At 36.4% G+C, this 25769-nt stretch overlaps 1 protein-coding gene across 3 annotated transcripts in view; it reads right to left on the bottom strand.

Annotated features, from left to right (window-relative positions):
- Positions 1-1817: 1817 nt before the first annotated feature.
- ZBTB41 (zinc finger and BTB domain containing 41) overlaps positions 1818-25769 on the bottom strand; it is a 50389-nt gene continuing 26437 nt past the window's right edge. For 2 of the 3 annotated variants that reach the window (XM_089312028.1, XM_002717682.6), the window contains exons 7-11: positions 22879-22974; positions 20870-20976; positions 18968-19073; positions 13733-13821; positions 1818-8017 (exon numbers count right to left, since the gene is read on the bottom strand). In XM_089312028.1, the coding sequence (XP_089168154.1) occupies positions 7362-8017; positions 13733-13821; positions 18968-19073; positions 20870-20976; positions 22879-22974 (1054 nt within the window). In that variant the 3' untranslated portion in view covers positions 1818-7361. Of the gene's footprint in view, positions 8018-10014; positions 10313-13732; positions 13822-18967; positions 19074-20869; positions 20977-22878; positions 22975-25769 lie in introns of those variants that run through there. The other variant, XM_089312030.1, reaches the window with a different exon arrangement.

The raw sequence follows: 25769 nt of genomic DNA on the forward strand, positions 1-25769 counted from the left end.
TCTCTGTCCACTCTGCAAGTCAAAAAAAAAAAAAAAAAAATGGGGGCTGGCACTATGGCATAGCAGGTAATGCCATTGCCTGCAGTGTCAGGATTCCATATGGGTGCTGGTTGAAGACCTGGCTTGGCCAGCGCCGCAGCTCACTAGGCTAATCCTCTGCCTGCGGCACTGGCACACCAGGTTCTAGTCACAGTCAGGGTGCCGGATTCTGTCCCGGTTGCCCCTCTTCCAGGCCAGCTCTCTGCTGTGGCCCAGGAGTGCAGTGGAGGATGGCCCAAGTACTTGGGCCCTGCACCCCATGGGAGACCAGGAGAAGTACCTGGCTCCTGCCTTCGGATCAGCGTGGTGCACCAGCTGCAGCGGCCATTGGAGGGTGAACCAATGGCAAAGGAGGACCTTTCTCTCTGTCTCACTGTCCACTCTGCCTGTCAAAAAAAAAAAAAAAAAAAAAAAAAGACCTGGCTGCTCCACTTCCAATCCAGCTCTCTGCTATGACCTGGGAAAGCTTTGGAAGATGGCCCAAGTCCTTGGGCCCCTGCACCCACGTGGGAGACCCAGAAAAGCTCCTGGCTTCAGATCCCTGCAGCTCAGAAGTTGCTATTGGGGAGTGAACCAGTGGATAGAAGACCACTCTCTCTCTCCTCCTCTCTGCCTTTCAAATAAATAATTTTTTTTTTTTTTGACAGGCAGAGTGGACAGTGAGAGAGACAGAGAGAAAGGTCTTCCTTTGCCATTGGTTCACCCTCCAATAGCTGCTGCGGCCAGCGCGCTGTGGCCGGCACATCATGCGGATCCGAAGCCAGGAGAGGAGACAGGTGCTTCTCCTGGTCTCACACGTGGGTGCAGGGCCCAAGCACTTGGGCCATCCTCCACTGCACTCCCGGGCCACAGAAAAGAGCTGGCCTGGAAGAAGGGCAACTGGGACAGAATCCTGCACCCTGACTGCGACTAGAACCTGGTGTGCCAGTGCCGCAGGCAGAGGATTAGCCTAGTGAGCCATGGCGCCAGTCCAAATAAATAAATCTTTTAAAAAATCATATGGCCTGTATAACTTTAGTGTCTAGCCCTTTACAAAGAAATCTGCTGACTTGAGATACAAAGGATCATAAAACTGGATGTTAACATGCAACATTCCATTACTTGTCCCACAAACTGGCAGGTAGTAAGTAACCTGTTGTTTGACGCCACTTGGCTTGGTGTAATTTGTTAGTTAGCAACAGATGAAACTAAGCATCACACACAACACTGCCTCCAAATCAGAAGACTCACTTTGCAGAAAAGGGCCCCTGCTTGTAGAATCTACTGGTCTTCCAACACTCAAAAGCAGCTCCCTTGATAGAATGATGGCCTGTTTAACACTGATGGGGTGCTAGGTGGAGATGACTGCATGCAAGATTGGGGTTCTGTCCAGTGGTGTTCTGGTTGTGCCTAACCAGTCACCATTTCTACCATGGCCAGCAGGTGGGGGTCTGGAAGTGAGGGGGTTAGAGAAAAGAGGGGCCACTCTAGTATTATATCTTACTCTATTAATAGGATTTTGCTGTATTTTTTAAAAAATGATTACTTCAAGCCAAATAGTCATCACTGACATTTGAATTTACATTAGACACTCAACATCATTAAATAGTTTAACGGTCTGTGTTTAGTAAACAAAATATTTCAAAGTAATGTGTAGCTTATGAGAAATGAAAGTTCTTAAAATGTGCCCCAAGATGCTTGGTTTTCCATTTGTCAATGGTCTTGCATTCAATTTTTTTCACAGGCATGCAGAGCACAGTGTCTCCATGCTAAGACAATATAATAAAACCTAGATGGGCTTATCAGGAACGAACTTCATATTTATTTTAAATATCAAAATAACAAAGAACTAGTTCGATATACAAGACACTTCCTATTCTTCACAGAGAACTGAATTTTTCTATAAAGACATTGGTACTTAATAAACATGAGACAACCAAAATATCTATAAAACTCACAATATATTTTGCACACAATTGACAATAATGAATTTTGACAGTTTAGATTTTTTTGTCATTGCTTTTAAAAGTATCCTTAATTAAAAACAAAAATTATGATTTGAGACTGAAAGCAAGTTCAAAAGCATTTCCACTTTAATGTACAACATAAATCCCCTTCATCAGAGTATTTACCACACAACACGCAGCAGCTGAATGCCCAGCTTTGTGTCATCTTTTGGCAGCCACATTCATCAAGTGTGATACAGTTTTATCAAGAGGCATGGATAATAAGAGTTTGATTGTTGGAAGGAATAAATATTTTGACACCACAGTACATTGTCCAACTTTAATGCAAGCAGGAATACCAAGCAAAGAGGTGCAATGAAAAATGAGATGTGCACATGCTCTTCAGTTAAGAATATTTTAGAATCTCAAACAGTAATTTAAGCACTGAAATTATTTTTGTCTAAGAATTTGGAAAACAAGAGTCATTTCCATCTTTGTACAAACCTCTATGCTCCAAAAAAGATCTTTAATTTCTCTATATTTAAGTGGCTGCAGAGACTAAATATTACTTACGGGATTTTTCAAGAGTCATAGACAGAAGACCAATACATAGCAAGTTGAAACATAAATAAGCAAAACGTAGGCACACTCTCTCTACTAAAACCTGCTTTCTCTCATCTTCTACATAACCTAATCCTATTACTTCTATCTTATTAATGCTATTTCCCAAGAGAAAGAGCAGAAAGCATGCTAATATTATTGGGAAAAATGCATCTTAAGTAAAAATGATTTCAGAGGAAATAAGGCAGAAACCCCCACCCCAAAACCACTAGACTATAAGAGAAACGTGTAAAAGAACAAGAAAAAAAAGGTAAGATGTAAGGAGAAAGTGTCTAGAAACTGTTTAGAAAATTACTCTCATATTATCCATTATTCACTCTAAAGCAAGTAACATTTATCATACTACTTAAGGTTTAGAAATGCTACTTGTTCCCTATTAAAGAATATGTTTTCAGTCATCTCAAATTTGGCACCAAATCTAAAAATATCCAAATACGATTGTTTAATCTATTTTTTCCTGAGTTCATCAACTCAAGTTACATGTTGGTTGGGATGTTGCTGCTCCTAAGGATAAATTCACCTCAAACTATCACCTCTTGTTCAGTTTTAGGCAAACTGAAATAAGAAGTCTTAACAGTGCAAAGTTGTGTGGTGTGGTTATGGTAACTAGTTATTTGATAAGAGACAGACAGAAAGAGCTGGAAAGACAGACAAATGCCCTACTTATCTGTCAGATTCCTCTAATAAGCATCTAGAGACAGGCCCTGGAGTGGCTTAGAGTAATGATAAAGGCCACGATAGATAATTCTTTTAAAAAAATATATAAATCATAATAACAAAAGTCCACACTAGTACTTAGTGCCAATTTTTCTATGTAAACTTAAAGCAACCTAAAAAAAAAAAATGTTGCCTTACCAGCAGGCAACTAAACATTAAGACCCATAATCAAAAAACCCCCGAACTGAAAACAAAACATCATTTATTAACCAGTACAATCTAGCCAGCAGGATCAACCGTAACTATAACACATAGAAAAGGCACAAAGCATTCAATACAGAAATGAGTGGGTATAAAAGGACACTGTCAAAGAGCTAATGCTCAAAATCTGACTTTCCATCAGTGATGTTTTATACTATGGCAGGAAGAAAACTCAAGCTTATAAACAAAGCAGCTTAACTCTATGTTTGCACTTATAGAGTGAAAAGCAATGAACGATATCTAAGTACTTATTAGCCCTTAAATAACAGTTTATCTTCACTCTACAAAGATGTTTCAAAATTTTTAAAATTGATAGAAAAATGTATTAGTGTACCTATTTAATGATCTACCACCACTTAAAAGGAAGTCTCTTAGTAAAGCACCAATCTAAAATCTTTTTGCTGTTCCTCTTCTCCCAGCAATGTCTAAATTACATAAAAGTATGCAAAGATCACTACCTTTATAGGTATTGGTTAAATCTTGCTGGCACAAGGAACAAACCCTAACCTCAGATGGTATTTTAGGCTGCAAGAAGCAGATAGGGTTTCTTAGAAAAATAATCTTGACTTGAAAAAAAAATTCTAAGGCAAAAATTATTTTCATAATATGTGGTGTAGTGTAAAAAATAAGCTTATCATTTAGCATTTGATAGTGTTCACTAAAAACATAACATTCAATTAATTAAACTGAGGAAAACAGTATTATTACTTGTCACCAGTTTGTCAGTATGACTATTCCCAGAGTATTTTTTCTGTTCTTATTTTTATACATATAGACACAAACACTTAATACTTCATCTCAGTATTCAAACTAACAACTTTTTAAAAATCCATTATTCCAGGACTTCAAATGTGCTTCTTTGGACAAATATTTATTCAAACAACAAAGAATTTATATTTTTTAAACTATATAATACCTACTAAAAATCTTTGGTGCATTTAAGTTCAAAACCAATTTCTGCACATGATAAATTATTCAATGTACAGATTAAGTGCTAACTGCTATCTGCTAAAATTAATTTAAAACAATAAATTATACTCATAAAATAAAGAATTCAGAATGAGGCTAAACTTAGTTACCAGATTCTAAATTTTATCTATATTTACAAAATAAGCAGATTTTAGAGTTATAGAAAGGTCATCTGAAAACAGGCCTCATACTTTTTGTGCCAACTTCAAAATCTTATATACATTCAGTTTGCCCAAATCTATGAGGTTTTTACTATTTAAGATTTTCTTATACTTCTGGAAATTAGAGGCAGCAGATGAGTTTGTTGTTGTGTTGTTTCTGCGCACCTGTTGAGACCATTTCTTCCTAAGAATTACAGTACCCACTCTGTTGATTGGGTTAGGACTAAAGGAGAGAGAACGTAGTGCCTGGCACACAGTGAGCATTCATCAATGCTCGCTGCCCCTTTCCCTACTAGTAGCTCTGCTACTTCTTGACCACATGAGCTAAAGTGACTCCTTTCATCTTAATCTCAGATTTCTCCTAACATGGGAACACAGCATGTCCTTTCTATTTCTGAGCTGGTTATGAGGTTCAAATAAGATAGCATGTGTGAAAGCATTTTATAAAATAGTAAACCACTATTCAAGTTTCAGTTATCTCTAGTAATAACTAAATACAATTATACAATTTTTCACTTTATATAAGAGATGTATTCCAGAAGAGTTCTATGTAAACCAATTCCTACTACTAAATCATATATTTAAAGCATTAGGACATCATTATTGAAGGAACCCTACTGTAAATACCTTCAAAAAGCAAAGTATTCTTTTCAATGTGAAAATGCAATATCCTTTTTTTTATGCCATCAAATATATAATATACCATATACATACACACATATATATACCAATTGCCTTTCTGTAAGTCCAAATTTTTTATATTCGGTTATATGTAAGGCAGGTATATTTGCAGGTAAGATTTCTTTCCATTATAGTAAAATTTTTAGTTAAATCTTGTCAGTCTTTATGATAAAAATCATAAAGATAGGTATGTTTAGATCAATTTGAAAGCCCAACAGAGCAACAGTACCTCATACCATCAAGCCCAGCCATGTAAGTACCTCAGATATAACATTTCCACAAAAAGTAAGAATGATTTAAAAGGAAATAATGCAGTAATTAGGTGTACTGGTCCTCATATAATTATAACCAAACCTTGACAAGTGAGGCAAAAACTCAGGTTGGTTTTACCATTTATATGAGCTACTTTGGTTAACTGCCTCCATTCTCAACTTTTTTTTTTCTTTTGTTTCATCTTCACTAGCATGGCAAAAGTTCCTGTAAAGTACCTTCATTTCTTAAGTGCTTCAGCAAAGAATTCCCCCCATTTCTAACTGGTTAAATTTTATTCATTAAAAGTTCATTATTTTATTCATTCCCCCCCCCCCCCACAAGGGCCAGGCCAGACTTTACAAACAAACAAACAAAAAAAGTGCTTAACGCAATTGGGAGTGTAAACACACATGAAACAGAAAATGTTTAAAACTGCTAGTTTCCAGTAGTTCACATAAAAATGACATGCTAATAAATCAACCCTGCCTAGTCTAGTCCTCAAGCAATCTTCCTAGGAAATATTTTCCTAGTTTAAATTTTAATTGTCTTGAAAATATGGAAAGTGCATGTCCTTACAGGTAAGTTATAATTTTAACTTTTTCCTCAATTAATTTTAATCAGCGAGGTTTTACTGTAACTGTTATTTCCTTTCACATGTCCTTAACTTTTGTCTCATACAAAATAAAAATCAAGGATAATTACAGACATTAATAAAATGTGAAAGCAAATATAAAGACCCGAATCGCATGCAAATTTGTATATAAGTAGTGGTTGCATTTAGTTAAATGACACAGAGTTAAATTAGACACAAATTTTACAATTTGGCACCTCTTATAACAATTATACATGAAATATCTAGGTTCTGTTCCTTAGTTTCAATCAAAGTAAATGAAATCAAACAAGTATATTCAATGAAATGTCATTAGTTATAATCACCCCTTCCTTAGTGAGATGAAGACTTATGTTGTATTACATTGTTAATGTTTCTGAAATAAATGGCAAAGTACAAAAGGTGAATCAGAATGACATCTAGTTAAAAATGTCATAGTTCTCTTAGAACATTTTTAATTTGTAAACTTTAATGCCTAGACCTAAGGTTTTATTTCTTATTCATAATAATTGAATACAGGTAAAAATCAATTATCTGGATAATTATTTCAACCCTATACTTTGTTTAAAAGTTAATCTTACATTTGGTTTCTGGCTTTAAGTTTGTCTACAGTCCAAAGGATGACCTACAATTATGGACAGATGGAAAGACAACATAAAAATATCCAAGTTTTTTTTATAAATTCAAATTCCTAATTTTGATTTTAAAAATCTGGGTGAACTGATAATGAACCTTAAGTTGGGATAAAGAACAGTTGCAATTATTCATATAGTCTTTACATTCCTCCTTAAAGGCTGCATGGTCCTGAAGCTGTTTGTTAAGATGGGAAAGGGAGAAAAAAGGAATGAGACTAAAGAATAAAAATTTCTACTGGTGATTAAAAAAAATTGTCAGTAGCTAATAATTCTGAAAAATTTGAGAACCCATTAAAAATTAGTACTAAATCATCTTTTTAAAAAAAATCACAAAAATATTTGCTTCAAATACTATGCCAGAAAATGTGTCCAAATATTCATATGTTCAGTAAACAAACACACATAGTTTCCTTGATATGAAACTGTTCTGAGGACTTGGGAAACCAGAGAAAATAAAAAAAAAATAGCAGCCCTATTAACTGATGAGCCATCAGCTCTTGGCTACATTAACATATGACCACCAAAAAGTCTGTGGAATGTTTAGATGGACTCATGAATGATGCTCACTAGTAGAAATATTCTGAACAGCAGTAGTGTTATCAAGGCCCAGTAATGTACCAAGATAAGACTGTTCTCTAGGATCTAGCATTTGTTCAGGTCGGACTGGATGAACTATATTTGCAGGTTGAGGAGTGAGAGTATATTTTTCAAGAAAAGCTAAATCAGCTGCTCGAGGGTAATCGGTTGATTGTGGCGGTGACGACAGGATTTCATGAGAAGATGGAGGCAGAGTAGTAGTGTGACGCACCAGGTCACTGGGCGGGTCAGGCATGTGAACTGGGACCAGCGTTACTGGAACACAAACTTCAGCAGACACATTCTGTAACATAGTCTTCGCTTCCGATGGATAAACTTTAGGCTGGTCCATATACTGTTTTGTTTCTGTTTGAAAGATTTTATCATCAGATGAGTACTCTACAGGTAAGGACACAAGTTTTTCCTCCGAAGTACTGAGGGGATCATCAGGAGACTTTATCCCGTGAACGTGGTCAATGTGGTATTTCAGCTTGTCTTTCCGCTTAAAGGTTGCATTACAGTGCTGGCAGTTGAAGGGTCGGGCATCAGAATGAATAACCAGATGTTTTGTTAAAGTTTTCTTAATTCTAAAAGACTGATTGCAAATCTGACACTTGTATGGCTTTTCACCTGTATGAACAAAAATGAAATTAAATGCACTCACTTGATAACATGATTGTATGGTGGCAATTTTTTCATGTGAAAACATGCAAGAACTTAGTAATAGCAATAATATAGTATAAATCACAAAACGGAGACAGGACAAGTAAACTTACATCTTACCAGCCAAACCCTAGTTGGCAAGCTAGCCAACTTCTAAGCCTAGTTCCCTAACCTGTAATGTGGTAATGTGGTAACAGTACCTCTTTCATAGAGTTGGTGAGTGGATCAAATAATAAAGTAAAGTAATTGTGCTTAGCATTCTACCTGGCATGTGTAAGTGCTTGGTAAACCTAAGCTACTATTATTATTAACATTGTTTAAAGTTATCCCTACCATAGCCTTCAAAAAGATTTCTTAAACTAAAAGATATGATTTCTTCCAATCTAAGGAGGATAAAAATCAAAAGACAAACTCTGATTGACCTACTTCTTTGGATGAGAATGAGAAGTAGTAATACTCATCTTCAGCCTGAGGTCAAAGTTAAGGAAAGTTGATCAGGGTAAAAAGTAAGTAAGTGGGACCAGTTTTCAATTCTTCCAGTCAGGTTTTTTTTCTTTTTTATATAAAACGCTGAAAATTTCTAGGTTATCCAATATGATAGACAGACTAATGAACTCTCCAAGATGTACATATTCTGATTCATGGAACCTGTGAATATGGTACCTTAGTTGGTAACAGAGCTTTCAGATATGAGTCAGGTGTAAGAACTTGAAATAAGAGATTAACAAGATTATACAGGTGGACCAAATAAGGTCCCAGGAGAAGGCTGGATTAAAGCGACATAACATGGGAATAGCATACTACATCTTATACCCTATGAACCAATCTAGATTTAGTACAAAAATTATTGAAGGCTTTACATTAAAAAAAAAATCAGTCAATATACTTTGTACATTAATGAAATAAAGGAAAAATAACTTGATCATCTTAATAAATGCATAACACTGGAGAGTATGCAAAGCAATACAGCATCCCATCCCCCAAAACAAAACAAAAACAAGGGGCAGGCATTGTGGCTCATTGGATTAACCCAACACTTGGGACACCCACATCTTGTATCAGAATTCCTTAGGATCCTATCAGTTTCCAATCCAGCTTCCTGTTACTCCATCTGAGGCCAAAGATAATGACCCAAGTGCCTGGTCCCTGTCACCCATGTGGAAGACCCTTATGGAGTCCCAGGCTTTGTTTCAACCCAGCCCAACGCTGGCTGTTGCAGGCATTTGGATAGTGAACCAGTAGATGGAAAATCTCTCTCTCTCCCTATCTCTCTGGTCTGCTTTTCAAATAAATAAATAAATACAATAAAACCAAAAAGCAGTTGTATTTGTGCACCAGAATTACAAGGATTTAAAAGGGAAAAATAAAACTGTCATTATTCAGATGACCTATTCTATGCTTAGAAAAATCCAAAACAACTAGAGATAAAACTAAAAAAATTAATAAGAGAATTTAGCAAGGTCAGTTCAAAAAGTCAATATATATGCATATATTCAATTGCATTTTTATATATAAGAAATAAAAATAAAACTGAAAAATATTTCAAAATTTATACAAAAGCATCAAATTCCTAGATACAAATCTTATGAAAGATGTGTAAGGTACTTACACTAAAAACTAGAACATATCATTGAGCAAATTTCAAAAAGAAAAAATTATAGAGGGATATTCAGTTTCTATGGAATATATGATTCAATACTATAAAGATACTAAATAAAGGAAAAACTGGGCATAAATTCACTGAAATTCAAACAATGTCTGCTAGATATTTCTGTGTGTGAAAGCTATAAATGATTTTTAAATTTGTATAAAAAGAAAATAAGAATAATAAAGATATTGAAAAGATGGCAAAGGACTTATGATACTGCACATTAAGACTCATTGTAAAGCTACAGTAATTAAAATTGAATAGTGTTAGTGCAAGGAGATATATAAAACACAATAAAACAGAATCAAGCTCAGAATCAAGTCACACATATATGATCCTTTAATTTAAAACAAATATGCCAATTAAATACAGTGAGAAAAAAATGACCGTCTTTTCAGTACATAATGCCAGAGCAACTGGATAATCACATATAGAAACAAAATTCTCCTCAGCCTTACCTAATAATAAATACAAAAATAAATTATAGAGGATTTACAGGTCTAAATATGAAAGTTGAAATAAATCTTTTAACCTTAGGCTAAATGATACAAAAGAACAAAAAAAGATGCTTGACTTCTTTTAAATTCAGAACCTTTGTTCACTGCAAGATCCCACTGCAAGAGTGAAAAGATAAATCACAGAGTAGAAAGGAGAGCTACACTATATATATATATATATATATATATATATATTATATACTATATTATAAATAAAAACACCAAACAATGGATTCATCTCACATCTCCAGGCTATAGAAAGAATTATTACCAATCAATTAGAAAAAGGTAGACAATTAAATTTGAGAAAATGAGCACACAATGAGTCTGGGGTGCCATAAAAATAGGCACCCCAGTGACCCATAAGCACATGGAAAGGTGCTCAACATCAGTGCTCATCACAGAGAGGCAAACTAGAGCCATTGCAGACAGTGTTACCCATCAGCAACTGTAAAAAACACAGCGACAATGTGGGCAAAAACGCAGAGCAACTAGAGTTCTCAAACTTCATTGGTGGTAGTGGAAACTGACACAGTTACCATGAAAAACTGTTTATTATGAGCCAGGGATCCCAGGGCCAGGCAAATACCCAACAGAAATGAATGCAAACGTGTATGAAAGGACATGGATGAGGTTGTTCAGGATAGTCTTACTCATAACAAAACTAAGTATAAATCAAGTGTACATCAAAGTAAAATGGCTAACGTGTGTAGATTTACATGATAATGAAAATAAACAACTGCCATAGAAGAATCTCCTAGACATATTACTGAGTGAATGAAGTCAGACAAAAAACTGTGATTCCATTTATCTGAGGTTCAAACATGCAAAACTAATTTTTTATGATGTAACTCAAGCAGTTCTTATCAATGTCAAGGAGGTTACTTCTCTGGGGGAGGCTGCAGATGCTGCTTCTGGAGTTTCGTATCTTCATCTAAGTAGTGGCTATAAAAACTGATGTATTCATTTATAAACATTCACTGAGATGTCTATTAAGATTTAGTAAGATCTTTAGATATATACTGTAACAAAAATATTTATTAAGACCTTTGGGTGTTATACTTATTTATTAAGATCTTTTGGTGCTATACTTCAATAAAAATAACTTACCAAGATTTCACCTCGAATAAAAATTTTAAAAATCAGCCAATACCAAAATCAAGTGCTAAATTTATTGTCAGCTTTATGCAAACTTTAACTAATGTACTCTATTTCAATCAACTACTGAAGCAAAGAAATAATTACTGCTTTGTGGTTAACACAAGCAAAACAAACATGGATGAGAATAAGCCATTTGTACGAGAAAATATTATATATTTTCCCATAATTTCTCTAATTATGCATTTAAAACAGCCCAACAAATTAAAAGGTAGTCATAGGAAAGCACGATAAATAATTAATTGAACAAATACTGAGCAAATACTATCTGCACACCCCACACTATATACTGATCAAGTCAGTCTCATTTCAAGCAAATAAGACAATTGACATGGCCCAAACTCAAATTAATTCACTATATTATACCTCATGTGATGAAAAGATATACTAACAGAGAGAAAAGGTCTGTTTGGAATACGGCTAAGAGGATTCCAAAAAGCAAGAACTGAGCAGTGCATCTAAGGCACAGAGGCACCCAAGCTACAGACAAAGAATCAGGGAAAACAAAGTTACTCAGATGGCCACTGCAGTATATACTGCTATACAGGTAAAGGTGGTTTAGCATTCTTCAAATTTCTCCGCATGAGCAATTCTGTAGATGTACTACCCAGTTTACTCTCTATCTATCTTTGGTAAATTTCCTTCTGATTAGCAAATTTAGCAACTCTGCTTCCCCTTATTCAACATACATTAATAGGTCACTCTCTAGAAAGAAAATGAGATGAGCAAACTGACATTTTTTTTAATTAATTTTCAGTAATTACTATGAACTACTCAAAATACTTAGAACTTTCAGCACACAGATAAAATGGAACCTTACAAATCTCAGAAATGGACTTGGGAAGTGGCAACCAGTTCTCAAAACACTCAATCTAAGAATCCTACCTGGGCTACCTTGCTGGTCACTTTCAATCCAAAGCCAGCAAATTACAGCTCATAAACTAAATCCAGCCTGCTGCTTGTTTTTATAAATAAAGTTTTATTGGAACGCAGTCATGCTCATTTGTTTACATGTTGCTTGTGGGCAATTTCATGACACAACAGCAGAAATGAGTGACTGTGATAGAGATGGGCTCACACACCTGAAATACTGACTAACCCTTCACAAAGGTTTGCTGACCCATTTTAGATTATTTCACCCTTTCATTGCACAATGGCCAGTCTGCTTTATTCTGTAACAGAGCTTCAGTTTCCAAACGGCAGAGACTTGTCTCAAAGTACAATTAACCGGGGCTAGTGCTGTCGCACAGTAGGCTAAGCCTCAGCCTGCAGTGCTGGCATCCCATGTGGTTTCCAGTTTGTGTCCTGGCTGTTCCTCTTACAATCCTGCTCTCAGCATATGGCCTGGGAAAGCAATGGAAGATGGCCCAAGAGCTTGGGTCCCTGCACCCACATGGGAGACCCAGAAGTTGTTCCTGGCTCCTAGCTTAGGATTGGCTCAGCTCCAGCCGTTGCAGCCACTTAGGAAGTGAACCAGTGGATGGAAGACCTCTCTTTCTGTCTCTCCCTCTAACTCTATCTCTCAATTAAATAAATAAACCCTTTAAAAAAATAGTACAATTAACTGCAAGATAGCCAGGAAGAAATTTCCTCATTGCCATGGGTCTCCAATAAATTACTATAAATTGATGCTCTCAAAACTTTTAATGCAATTCAGCCAGCACTGCTAAATTTCTCCTTTAGAATAGCTCCTGAAGTTTCAAAATTCTTAAATTATCAATGATTTCAAACTAATTTTTTATAAGTTCAGTATCTCTTGCAAATCATTAGTTCTATTAAGCTGACTGCTTAAAAAACTGTTAATTAGTACAAGGAGGCAAACAAAGACTAAGGCAATCTATAAGAAAGAATCCAATATATTTTTTATTTCAAAATGTGGTAGCATCTCCCCGGGGAAAAAAGAAACAGTTAGACAATGACAATTTCTAGAAGGCAGCTGAAACACAGTAGTCCACTACAACTATATATAAATGATGAACAACTTTGTAATAAGGAAATAGTACAATGTTAACTTGTAAACAAGACAATCAAGCCATATTTGCATTATTCTTTTAAAAGAGAACAAAAGGAACAAAACCTAAGAAAAGCCTTCAGAAAGTAAAATAAAGAGGATCAATAAACAGAAAAGGGAAAGATGAGAGCTAAAATTTTAGTAAAACTGCAAAAACCTTCTTTGCCAAATTATAAAAAATATTAAAATATCAAAGTTTACGTAACAGAATAGTGAAAAATATTACTCACTCATGATATGAACTTCAATACAATGAATACACAGTTTAATGAGGAAAAAAATTTTAACCCAATACAAAAAAGTTTACATGTTCACATTATACTTCTGAGTAGTTACACAAAAACATTTAACCATTGATTAAATTTTACCTGAATGTGTCCGAAAATGCATTTCTAGACTTGATTTGCCTTTAAAAATTTTCTTACAAACATCACACTGATGAAATGTTGCCTTATATCTAAGAAAACAAAAAAAGTTTGAGTTTTTCAATATAATTGTATGAAAATAAGTTAAAATTTCACTTGCAGTTTGTCTCCGGTTCTTCCTTCTGTTATACTCAACAAACGAATCTATAAAAATAAGTTCTTAAATTTTCAATTGCTTTAAGTCACTGAATATTTATCATTAGATAATCAAATATGTAAAGGAGAAATTGGAAATACCTCAATGGTGGGCTTAAGAGGGAAGGGAAATGGCAGAAATTTGAGATGCCAGAACCATTCTGTATCTTGACTGTACTGAAGATTATGGGACCTACATAGTTGCAGACTAAAAAGAGCAGGAAATATACGCTGAGGCTGATTAAAAAGAAAGTCCAACAATCGCAAAATCTGTATTCATCAAAAAGGTGACACTGATATCACTGGTTCAGTTCCTAGCAAGTATTACAAATTTGAACTTCATAGGTATCTATATAAAAAAAAATGAAATACTAACCCTTTACTTTCATTACATATAGACATAAATAAAGCTAAAAAGTACCCTAAAGTTACCTTGAAAAGTGTTTTTGGATTAAACAATTCTTAACATTAAATTTTAATAGTGAAGACTAAAATAATTATAAAACTGCCAGCACTTTTTAAAAAAGTTTTCCTTAATCATTTATTTGAGAGGCATGGTGACAGGGAGAGAGGAAAACACAGAGAGATATCTTCCAACCATTGGTTCACTCTCTAAATGACCACAACAGCTAGGGTTTGGCCAGGTAGGAGTCAGGAGCGAGGAACTCCATTCAGGTCTCCTATGTGGTTTTAAGGGACCCAAGTACTTAATCCATCATCTGGTGCCTTCCAGGTGCGTTAGGCAGAATCTTGGGCACTCCAATATGGGATGTGGGTATCCCAAATGATAGCTTAACATACTGAGCCACAACCCCACCACAAACTATTAGCATTTAAGTGACAGTCATTGGTAATGCCATTATCGCTTCATCTGGGGAGCAATTCATATCTAATGAACATATGGCAAAATTATTATGTCAAGAGGCTATTTAATATTCTCTAAGATTGTTCTTAACATATCCAGTAAGTTTTACCAGAATGTTTAGCACATTATAACCAACACTACATAGCAATGTAATATACCATTCACAGTTTTCACCACATCTACTCTAACATTTACAAGACACAAGCAAAGCCTTGCCTCCTAGGAACTTCTACTTAATGAAATACACAAAGTGATTTGGATTTGGCAAACTGGAGGCATCAGGAGAACCTCAGCAATAGATTCCTAAACTCTCTTCTTGGTTTGTATCATTCCAGTTATATTTATGGTAGATACAAATGGTCACCATGGGTCCATAAAGATAGAGGATGCGGTACTCAACTAGGAGTAGTTTTGCCAACCGTGGAACACATGGCAATGCCTGAAGATATCGGTGACTTTTATAACTGGGGATGAAAGAGTAAATGCTACTGGTATTATTGGTCTTTTTTATGAAACTACTTTGTAACTGGGGCAGGCATTGTGACAGAGCTGGTAAGACCACTGCCTGTGACACTGGAAATCCATTTGGGCTCAGTTTGTGTCCTTGGTGTTGTACTGTCAGTGCACCTCCCTTCTAATAGTCTGGGATAAGCAGCAGAGAGTGGCCCAGTTTTCTGGGCTCTTGTACCCACGTGGGAGACCAGGAGGAAGCTCCTGGCTCCTGGCTTCGGTCTTGCCCAGGCCCAGCCATTGTGGCCACCTGAGGAGTAAACCAGAGCATGGATGTATCTCTCTGTCTCTCCCTCCCTTTCTGTAACTATTTCAAGTAAATAAATAAATCTTAAAAAAACTATATGATATTATGATGCAAAGAAACGGTGGGTAAAAGCGTTATTATCTTAGTTCTAAAGAAGGGAGATACCCAAATGCCTTCTTCACCACCATGTATGCACAGAGAGAAAAAGATGTGATAAAGCAATAAAATTATAATTTCACTAAGTTTTAACCTTTCAGATCTCAGCCTTTTTAATACTGTGATGAAATGGGAAGTACACATGAAGCAATTCTAGTGCATATGAAAGTATGACAGCTGTCTCAAGAAAAAGCACTTCTTCAAAATCAAATGAAGTGAGCAGTCACTTCAAAGGGAACAACTGATGATAAAAGTTTCAGCTTTCAATTCAAACTAATTAAAGACTTTGGAAAACACGTATTTTCTGCCACTGTGATCCTGATAGCTTCCCAATGCTCCTCTCTGAGAGAGAGGCCATGCTAACAAATGTAATACATTGATACCACACCGTGAAATGTGCCATCTGGAGAAACTGTATAACTTAGTGAACCTGTAACTTCAATAACAGATGCATAACATGAAAAGAGCATGTATGGCCAAAAAGTAAATTCAAAGTACAAGACAGACCCATGAACTGAATGGAACAGATCGAGAACATTTTATAGATCTTGTTTCAAATTCCACCTGGCAACTACCTTTACAAAACAACCACTTGTTTAATTTAGTAGTGGTGGTAACAAGGACATTTACAATTATCTGAGAAGGCTATTACAATGCTCCATTTGTTTCCAATTCCATATCTGTGTGAGGCACACATTGCAGCACGTATGACAACCCAGCTGCATTGTAGTAAGCCATTGAAGAGATTCATAAAAATGTAAAACAATGCCACTCTTCTAATTTCTTTAGCTTTATAAAGTATTTTTATAAAATGCTATTTACATTAGCATACATGTGTATTTTAAATGAATTAATATCTGAAAAATTTCAGTTTTAATTTCTCAATGATTTATGTAATTCATGTAATACAACTTGTATGTTAGATTTTTCACATTACATAGTTTATAACAAAATAGCTCCTTGCTGAATAATTGTTAAAGATATAAAGAGGTCTTGAAGGAAAAAAAAGTTACAGAACCCCTTTAGCTAGTGAGTTTGTAGTTCTAACTCTTTTTTCCATCTATCCTCACAACGTGTTGAAGTTCTTCTGAACAGCATCATGCATATTGTTGATTATCCCACCACTCAGCAACATTCCTAGCATATACTGAATTAATAATTCAATGAGGGGCTGGCATTGTAGCAAAGCAGGATTAAGTCACCACCTGCAATACCAGCATCCCACATTGGAGCAGCACTTCAAGTCCTGGCTGCTCTGCTACTAATACAGCTCCCAGCTAACGAGCCTGGGAAAGCAGTGGAAGACAGCCCAAGTACTTGGGCCCTCCCACCCACACAGGAGACCAGAATGCAGTTCCTAGCTCCTGGCATCAGCCTAGCCCAGCCCCAGTCGTCACAGCCATTTGGGGAGTGAACCAACAGATGGAAGTTCTGTGTCTCTTCCTCTCTATCCTCTACTTTCAAATTAAAAAAAAAAAAAAAAAAAATCTTAAAAAAATTAGATACATTGATTAATGAGTGAATCAGCTAACATCAGTGAAAGAAATAATAAACATATGAAAATGTAAAAAAGAATACAAATAGCACACTCTCTACTCCTCTTCAAAATGATCTTTTATGTACTACATTTATATGCACTATGCATATCTTGTTCATTGGTAGCACTTTTTTTTTTAAAGATTTATTTTATTTATTTGAAAGACAGAGTTACAGATACAGGTAGAGACAGAGAGAGGTCTTCCATCCGCTGGTTCACTCCCCAGATGGCTGCAATGGCTGGAGCTGCACCGATCAAAAGCCAGGAGCCAAAAGCTTCTTCCAGGTCTCTCACGTTGAGTGCAGGGGCCCAAGGACTTAGGCCATCTTCTATTGGTATCCCAGGCCATAACAGAGCTGGATCGGAAGAGGAGCAACCGGGACTAGAACCGGCGCCCATATGAGATGCCAGCACTTCAGGCCAGGGCATTAACCCACTGCACCACAGCGCTGGCCCCTATATGTAGCACTTTTAAACTACACTTCATAGAACCACAGATCATGTCTGTTACTTATCATTCACCCCAAATATCTGGTCTGGGAACATGAATTCTTCCAACATTTTATACTCAGTAACTAACTTTAGTTAAACTGTGATATCTAAATTACATTAAAAAGCTGATGTTCAAGACAGCAAATTCTTTCTTCAGATAAAACATTTTATTTTAAATGCTTAGTGTGATTAGAAACAAGTTTAAAGGCCGGCGCCGCGGCTCACTAGGCTAATCCTCCACCTAGCAGCGCCGGCACACCGGGTTCTAGTCCCGGTCGGGGTGCCGGATTCTGTCCCAGTTGCCCCTCTTCCAGGCCAGCTCTCTGCTGTGGCCAGGGAGTGCAGTGGAGGATGGCCCAAGTACTTGGGCCCTGCACCCCATGGGAGACCAGGATAAGTACCCGGCTTCTGCCATCGGATCAGCGCGGTGCGCCGGCCGCAGCGCGCCGGCCGCGGTGGCCATTGGAGGGTGAACCGACGGCAAAGGAAGACCTTTCTCTCTGTCTCTCTCTCTCACTGTCCACTCTGCCTGTCAAAAAAAAAAAACAAGTTTAATTTCTTTTTTTTTTTTTTTGACAGGCAGAGTGGATAGTGAGAGAGAGAGAGACAGAGAGAAAGGTTTTCTTTTGCCATGGCTGGCGCACCGCACTGATCCAAAGGCAGGAGCCAGGTACTTCTCCTGGTCTCCCATGGGGTGCAGGGCCCAAGCACTTGGGCCATCCTCCACTGCACTCCCTGGCCACAGCAGAGAGCTGGCCTGGAAGAGGGGCAACCGGGAAAGAATCCGGCACCCCGACCGGGACTAGAACCCGGTGTGCCGGCGCTGCTAGGTGGAGGATTAGCCTAGTGAGCCATGGCACCGGCCCAGAAACAAGTTTAATTTCTGACTGCAAACATCTTCTAACTGCTGTCTTACTAAACATAGTAAATAGGCAGTATATTTAGCTCTCAAAGAGCAAAAGCAACCAAAGATAAATAATATCCCCAAAGAATTCCCAGATTTCAAATTAGTTATTGACTTCAAGATCTACTACATTTTAGCCTCTGAAGTACTCAAAAACAAGCAGGAAAAAATATGAGTTAATTCTTTTAGTTCTACAAAGAAGTAACAGATGCTACACAAGAGCTGGTTAACCTATCACCAGTTGAACAGAATGAACAAGACAAGCAGTAACTTGCCTCCAAATGAAACTCAGCCAATGTTGTAATTATCAGAAACTTTGGTTTTTCACTTACTTTTGCCATACTTTCTCTCCCAGGTGCACACTTTTATAATGAACAGTGAGATGATCCCTACGACCAAAACATTTTCCACATTCTTCACACTGATGAGCCTTTTCACCTTAAAAGAGTCACATATTTTTATTAAAATATGCATTTCAATTAACAAAAACTAAAATCTCTTGGTGTGAAATGCACAATGAAAGCCAAGTCATCCTTATTTTGGACTGTTTCCTTTACATTCCCTATTCAAATATGTTTCCTCAAAGCATCCATGCTTAATTCATGCATGTAAATCCTTTCCCCACTTGGAGATGAAATAAGAAGTCTTTTGTAATACACCTCAGATCTCACCTTTCAATGTAACAAAGCAAGACAGATTAAGTAATTTCGAAACTCAGAATTTTAAAAAATGTTTATATTCCTAAAAATGTATCTTTGTATCCCTAAATATATACTTATGTATAGAAATATATTTTATATACTTATATAAATATTCCTAAATATATAAATATAAAATATTTTACATTACTAAAAGCATATATACATATATATGCATGAATGTTTGGATATAAAACACTCCAAATGGATTTACATTAGAGATTTTTAAGAAGTAAAAAAAAAAAATCTGATTTTCAGATCTTTGTACTTAATTTTAAAAGACTTTCATCTGTGGGGATTTCTTACATTCACAATGAGCTAAAACACAAATGTAGTGGAAAATTCTAGATAAGTCCAATTTCTCATCCCTGTTCTTGTATTCAGTTACAAAGCCTTGGTCTTTAAAAATTCTGGTCTCAATATTTATGTGCAATGTCAGTATGTGATCTCTAGAATTAGGAATCCCAAGTTCTTCTAAAAATGAAAACATATTCATTCCAATGAAGAAAGTTATCAGATCTTTATCATTTACAAGTGGTGATAATAAATCAGACTGGCTTGCTGAGACTTTTAAGCAAATGATTACTGTCTGTTATACTTTATATAATACCAGTAACGTCGCCTGTTCTGTGTCATACAGATGGCTCTTTACCACTACTGTAATTACATAATTGTTCCCTTAGCACTCTTGAACAACAAAATCGGAGGAAAAAAACCCCAAATATAAAAATTATAGAGTACAAAGATTTGAAATTGATCATTAATGTACTATTAATGTACTCTTTTTTTTTTTTTTTGACAGGCAGAGTGGACAGTGAGAGAGACAGAGAGAAAGGTCTTCCTTTGCCGATGGTTCACCCTCTAATGGTTGTCACCGCCAGCGCGCTGCGCTGATCCGATGGCAGGAGCCAGGTGCTTCTCCTGGTCTCCCATGGGCTGCAGGGCCCAAGTACTTGGGCCATCCTCCACTGCACTCCCTGGCCACAGCAGAGAGCTGGCCTGGAAGAGGGGCAACCAGGACAGAATCCGGTGCCCCGACCGGGACTAGAACCTGGTGTGCCGGCGCCGCAAGGTGGAGGATTAGCCTCGTGAGCCGCAGCGCCAGCTAACGTACTCTTCTAAAGACAGAGTTTCAAATTCAATATAATGGAAAACTGAACATCAAATTATAATAATTGCCGTTTTAAAAAATTTTGCTACTTCTCAAAATTATCCAAGTGACAAATATTACCATAGTTTCTCCCTTTGTGAAAAGTGCCAATACCAATTACCACACAAATATACATAATATCCAAAATGAAAAACTTGAGAATTATTTAAACTTTATAGTCACAAAGTAAACAAACATGTCATAAAATTATGTTACTTTCAGCTACTTTTTAAAAAAGGCCTTTCAGATCACTATTTAGTTACAAAGGAGCAACCAAAATATATCAACTTATTAAAATTACAGTCAACATAAACATGATGTAATAGTATGTCCTTTCCAGATATTTTTAAAGGATTTTGGAAATAGCAATACAAAACACAGCTTACCTGAATGTATTTTTTTGTGCTTCGTAAGGTGGTCATGACGAATAAATGTTTTACCACATTCATCACATTCATATCTTTTATCATCGTGATGCACTCGTAAGTGAAGTCTATAATAGAAAAAATATTAAAGATGACTGAAATGGATATTTCAGAAAGAAAGACCTTGATAATTATTAATTCCTCCGTTTTTATAATTTTCAGAGTCCTTCCCAGTTTTTCATGATATGAAATCATGGTTCCTATTCACCTCTTTCAAAAAAGCATTTCACGGGAAACATCTGAACTAGAGGTTAAGAAGTCAGGTGGAATGCCCACATCCCAAATCAGAGTGCTTGAATTCAAGTCCCAGATGCCTATCCAAAACCAGCCCCCTACTAACAGGCGTCCTGAGAGGCAGCAGGTAAAGCCTCATATGTCACACATATGGAAGACCCAGACTCTATTACTGGCTCATGGCTTTGGCCTAGCTCAGCCCCAGAAGTTATGAGCATCTGGGGAATGAACCAGCAGCTGAGAGGTCACAGTCTGTCTCTTTCAAACTAATAAAAACAAATTTTTTTTAAAAAAAGCATTCAATATTTGCTCATGCTGAAGCCACTTCTGGGTGATATTCTTTCTGGACTTATAGATCCTCTATCTGTTTAACTGAATCTACCAAGTATCTGGGGGTATCATCCATTTAACTAGCCAAATCTAAGAGATAGGAGGAGAGGAAAAAATAGAAATTAAACAAATGGAGTAATTGTGATATTGACAGCAAATGATACCACAAATGATAGAGAATCTCGTTGTAGGCAACTAATACTACTTATATATAGTTGAAAATTTACTATATTAATAATTATATTACATTTTACTACTTTTCTCCACATTTATAAAATGTGGACCATTTTCAGGCTGGCACTGTGGTGAAGTGGTTTAGGACCCCCTTCTTGTGACACCAGCATCATATATTGAAGTGCCAGTTCAAGTTCCAGCTGCTCCACTTCTGATCCAGCTTCCTGATAAGGTGCCTGGAAAAGTAGCGGATGATGACCCAATTACCTGAGTCTTTATCACCCACATGGGAGACTCAGATGAAGTTCCTAGCTCTTGGCTCCTGGCTTCAGCCTGGCCTAGTCCTAGGTGTTGTGGGCATTTGAGAAATGAACCAGTGGAGCGAAGACAGAATCTCTCTTTCTCTGTTTCTCCCTTTCTGTCACTCTTTCATATAAAATAAGAAAATTTTTTTTAAAAGTGTTCATTTTACTGTCACTCAAAGGCAGATTATAAAACTCTTTTTACTTGATTATTTTTATCCTCATAATCCTTTATCTCCTTGCAACAGGAGTAACTTTCCCATTCACTAATTTTCAAAGCAGGTAACTGTAACTGAAACCAGTAAACTGGCGAGACTAAATCTAAAGGAGAAATATACTGCTTTAACATAGAGAGAAATAATAACTAAATCATAAATATTAGTCAAAATTCTTAAGAGCCTAAGAAAAATTAAAACTATATATACATTTCACAATAAGGAATTATATATTATTTATTTAGAAAAAAACTTTCCATAAACTGTAAATGTAGTCAGGGATTCAACCATAAAAATAATTAAATAAGTTATATGTACAACTAATATACAGAAGACTTTCTAAAACTGAGGATTCCAGAGTTGTAAATGTTGCCATATTTTCATGGTAAGGCATCATTTAATGAACAGTAGAGAAATACATTAACTTTAGAACATCAGACTTTTAATACATTTTCAAAATAATAAATATTTAAATAACATTAACTTAGTGAAGACTTTAGTAAACACAATAATGAAATATTTAATAATGCTTCATAATATAGAATGAAGGTAATAAAAACATTGGGGGAAAAATCTATTTAGTAATAATTTTTATGCATCATAAAGCCCAAGAAATGTTTAACTCAATAAGCTGAATTAGAGAAATGATGAAAATCTGGAATATGTAGATTTAATTTTATCTCATTCAATTTAGAGAAAAAACAGCTTTACTCACCTGTATGAGCTTCCATGGCGAAAACTTTGTCCACAAATACTACAAAGATGAGGCTTTTCTCCACTGTGGATTCTTAAATGTTCTTTCAAAGTAGTTCTGTGTTAAAAAAAATTATGTATTTAAAGATTTTTAAAATGTCAGTGTAGATAAGCTACCATACTACAGCAACTGTCTTTCTCTTACAACACTTTTGCTTTTTGTTGGACTACTCACGTCAGTATACAAAAATGTTTGCTCTATTTCCTTACAAAAACAAATATAACTTCAATCTCCACCACTGGTTTACTCAGAGATCTGATTATCCAAGCAAATTTTGAAGAAGTATAAATTTAAAATGTTCAACTGTTACTACTGAATTAGGTAAAGCTGATGTGAATTTTGGTGGGAAAGGTAATACTATTTAAGTAATCAAGTTTATCAACACTATTCTTTTCAAATATGTGCTGAGGAATTTGACCTGGTGGTTAAGATGCCTGGGTCACATATCAGAGTGCCTGGCTTTGATATCTGGCTCTACTCCTACTCCAGCTTCCCACTAATGTGCACTTTGGAAGGGAGCAGGGATGGCTCAGTAATCAGGTTCCTGTCACCCACGTTGGAGAACTGCCTTGCGTTCTCAGTTCCCAGCTTCAGTTTGGCCCAGCACCAGCCCCTGAAGGCATCTGGGTACTGAAACAGTGGATGGCAGCTCTTTCTATCTTTCAAATGAATAAATAATAATAATAATGTTTTAAGACAAATAAAACATTACAGGTATGTCCCATTTCCAGAAGCTGATAGGAAAAAGCAACCAGGGGCCAGCATTCTGATGCAGAGGTTTAAAACACCATTTGTGATTCCAGGATGTAATATCAGAATGGTGGTTAGAGTCCCAGCTCTCCACTTCATTCACTGCTAATGTGACTCGGAAGGCGCAGATGATGGTCTAAGTACCGGGGCACCTGCCACCCACGTGGGAAACCCAGGAGAAATTCCTGGCTCCTGGCTTTAGCCTGGCTCAGCGCTGTTGTGGCCATTATGGGAGTGAACCACCAGATGGAAGATCTCTATCATATTGTTTTTCAAATAAATATTTTAAAAAAAAGTAAAGAAAAAGAAAAGACAACCTATATAAAGGATGTAATGGTTGCTATTCTAGTCTTCCAGCCCCTGCGACTCTGCAAGGGTTATTGTATGAACATCGCTGCTCCAAGTACATCACCAGCAGTTCCTATATTCTAAAATTCAGAATTTTTCCACATTATCTAAAAGTGCTGGTAAAGATGTTATTTTAAGGAAAAAGGAAGTAAAACTAAGAGCAAGTGACCTCTGCAGGCTTTTGGCTGTCACTACTACTTAGTGTTTATTTCACTCCCATACATAATAAAATTAAAGGCTTTGTCAGTAGATGGTGCTCTTCTATAGGCCCACCAATCAAGAACAGGTAACACTTTGTAGGCAACTCAGTTTTGGGGAAAAATACTCTTAGACTCCTATCACAGTAAAAAGATACAAAGTTATATTTCTTTGTTTCTTCTTGTTACACAAGGGGAAAATTAGATTATAATGCATATAAATCTTTGTCAATCTGATAATACATTTTTACATAAATATGGCATACTGATTTTCCTATCCGATTATCATTGTATGTATCTGTTATTTTATGGGAATGGCATTCATAATTTTTATTATGAAAATTTTATATACTGGAATATATAAAATTGATAGTACACACTGCTTAAATAATAGTATTAATCATTTAAGTGCAGGTTAAGAATGAGAACATAAACGTATCTTTTTTAAGGACTTATTTATTTGAAAGGCAGAGATACAGAGAGAGAAGCAGGGAGAGAGGTCTTCCATCTGCTGGTTATTCCACAAAGGGCTGCAAAGGCTGGAGTTGGACTAGGCCAGAGCCAGGACCTTCTTCCAGGTCTCGTATGTGGGTATAAGGGACCAAGTATGCAGGCCATCTTCCGCTGCTTTCCCAGGCACATTAGCAGGGAGCTGAATGGGAAGTGGAGCAGCCGGGAATTGAACTAACACCCATACGGGATGCCAGCACTGCAGACAGAAGCTAAACCTTCTACACCACAGTGTTGGCCCCACATTACTGTATCTAAACTACATCTATATGCTGGCTCTTTCCTAATTTCATCCTCCTCACTTTTTCTCCAAAGTATGTTTATGTTAAGCATTTCCTTTTGTTTCATATATGCAGATACATAGACATAAATAAAAACAATGTTTTGGATGTTTTGAAAGGCTGAGAAGCAAGCATAAACCTAACAATAGCACCACAAATAAAAGAGCCTAGAAGATAATATAAACACCGTTGCTAGATCAATATCAAGCTGCAGCTGCCTAAGAGTTAACAAGAGACTCTTTTGACAAGCCAATGGGTAAAGTTATGCATTAATACCAGAAACCACTGGGTTCTCCCAGTGGGAGCAACCGACAGAAGTAGACTGACAGAAATACAAAGTGAGTAAGCTTCCTTAATATGACATAGCCCTAATTCTCATAGATGGCTCAAGAAAGAACATTTTTGTAAAATGAAATGAGTATCATCAGTTCAGTCAACCAGAAGAGTAGAACAAGTAGGAACCTCACTAGCACACACTTCCTAAACAGGGAGAGTACAGATAAGAAGGCAGATTCACTACAGCATTCTGTTCACCGGATATGCACTGGGTCACACTACTACCAGTGTGGACTACACACTCCTTATGCTGCACATCTGACAATTTGGGACCGACTCTCACCATCCTATAATGAATTGGCTTTCTTCTCTCCCATGTTAGAACTATTTCCTGTAGCCCATCTTCTCTTTATGGCTTTACTCTCCTTTTGGTTCAGTAACTTCATGACTAAGACTAGATTAGGGGCCAGCGCTGTGGCATGCTGGCATC

Source organism: Oryctolagus cuniculus, chromosome 13 (assembly GCF_051225735.1).
Source record: "Oryctolagus cuniculus isolate XC-2025 breed Fujian yellow rabbit chromosome 13, ASM5122573v1, whole genome shotgun sequence".
Classification (NCBI taxonomy): Eukaryota; Metazoa; Chordata; class Mammalia; order Lagomorpha; family Leporidae; genus Oryctolagus; species Oryctolagus cuniculus.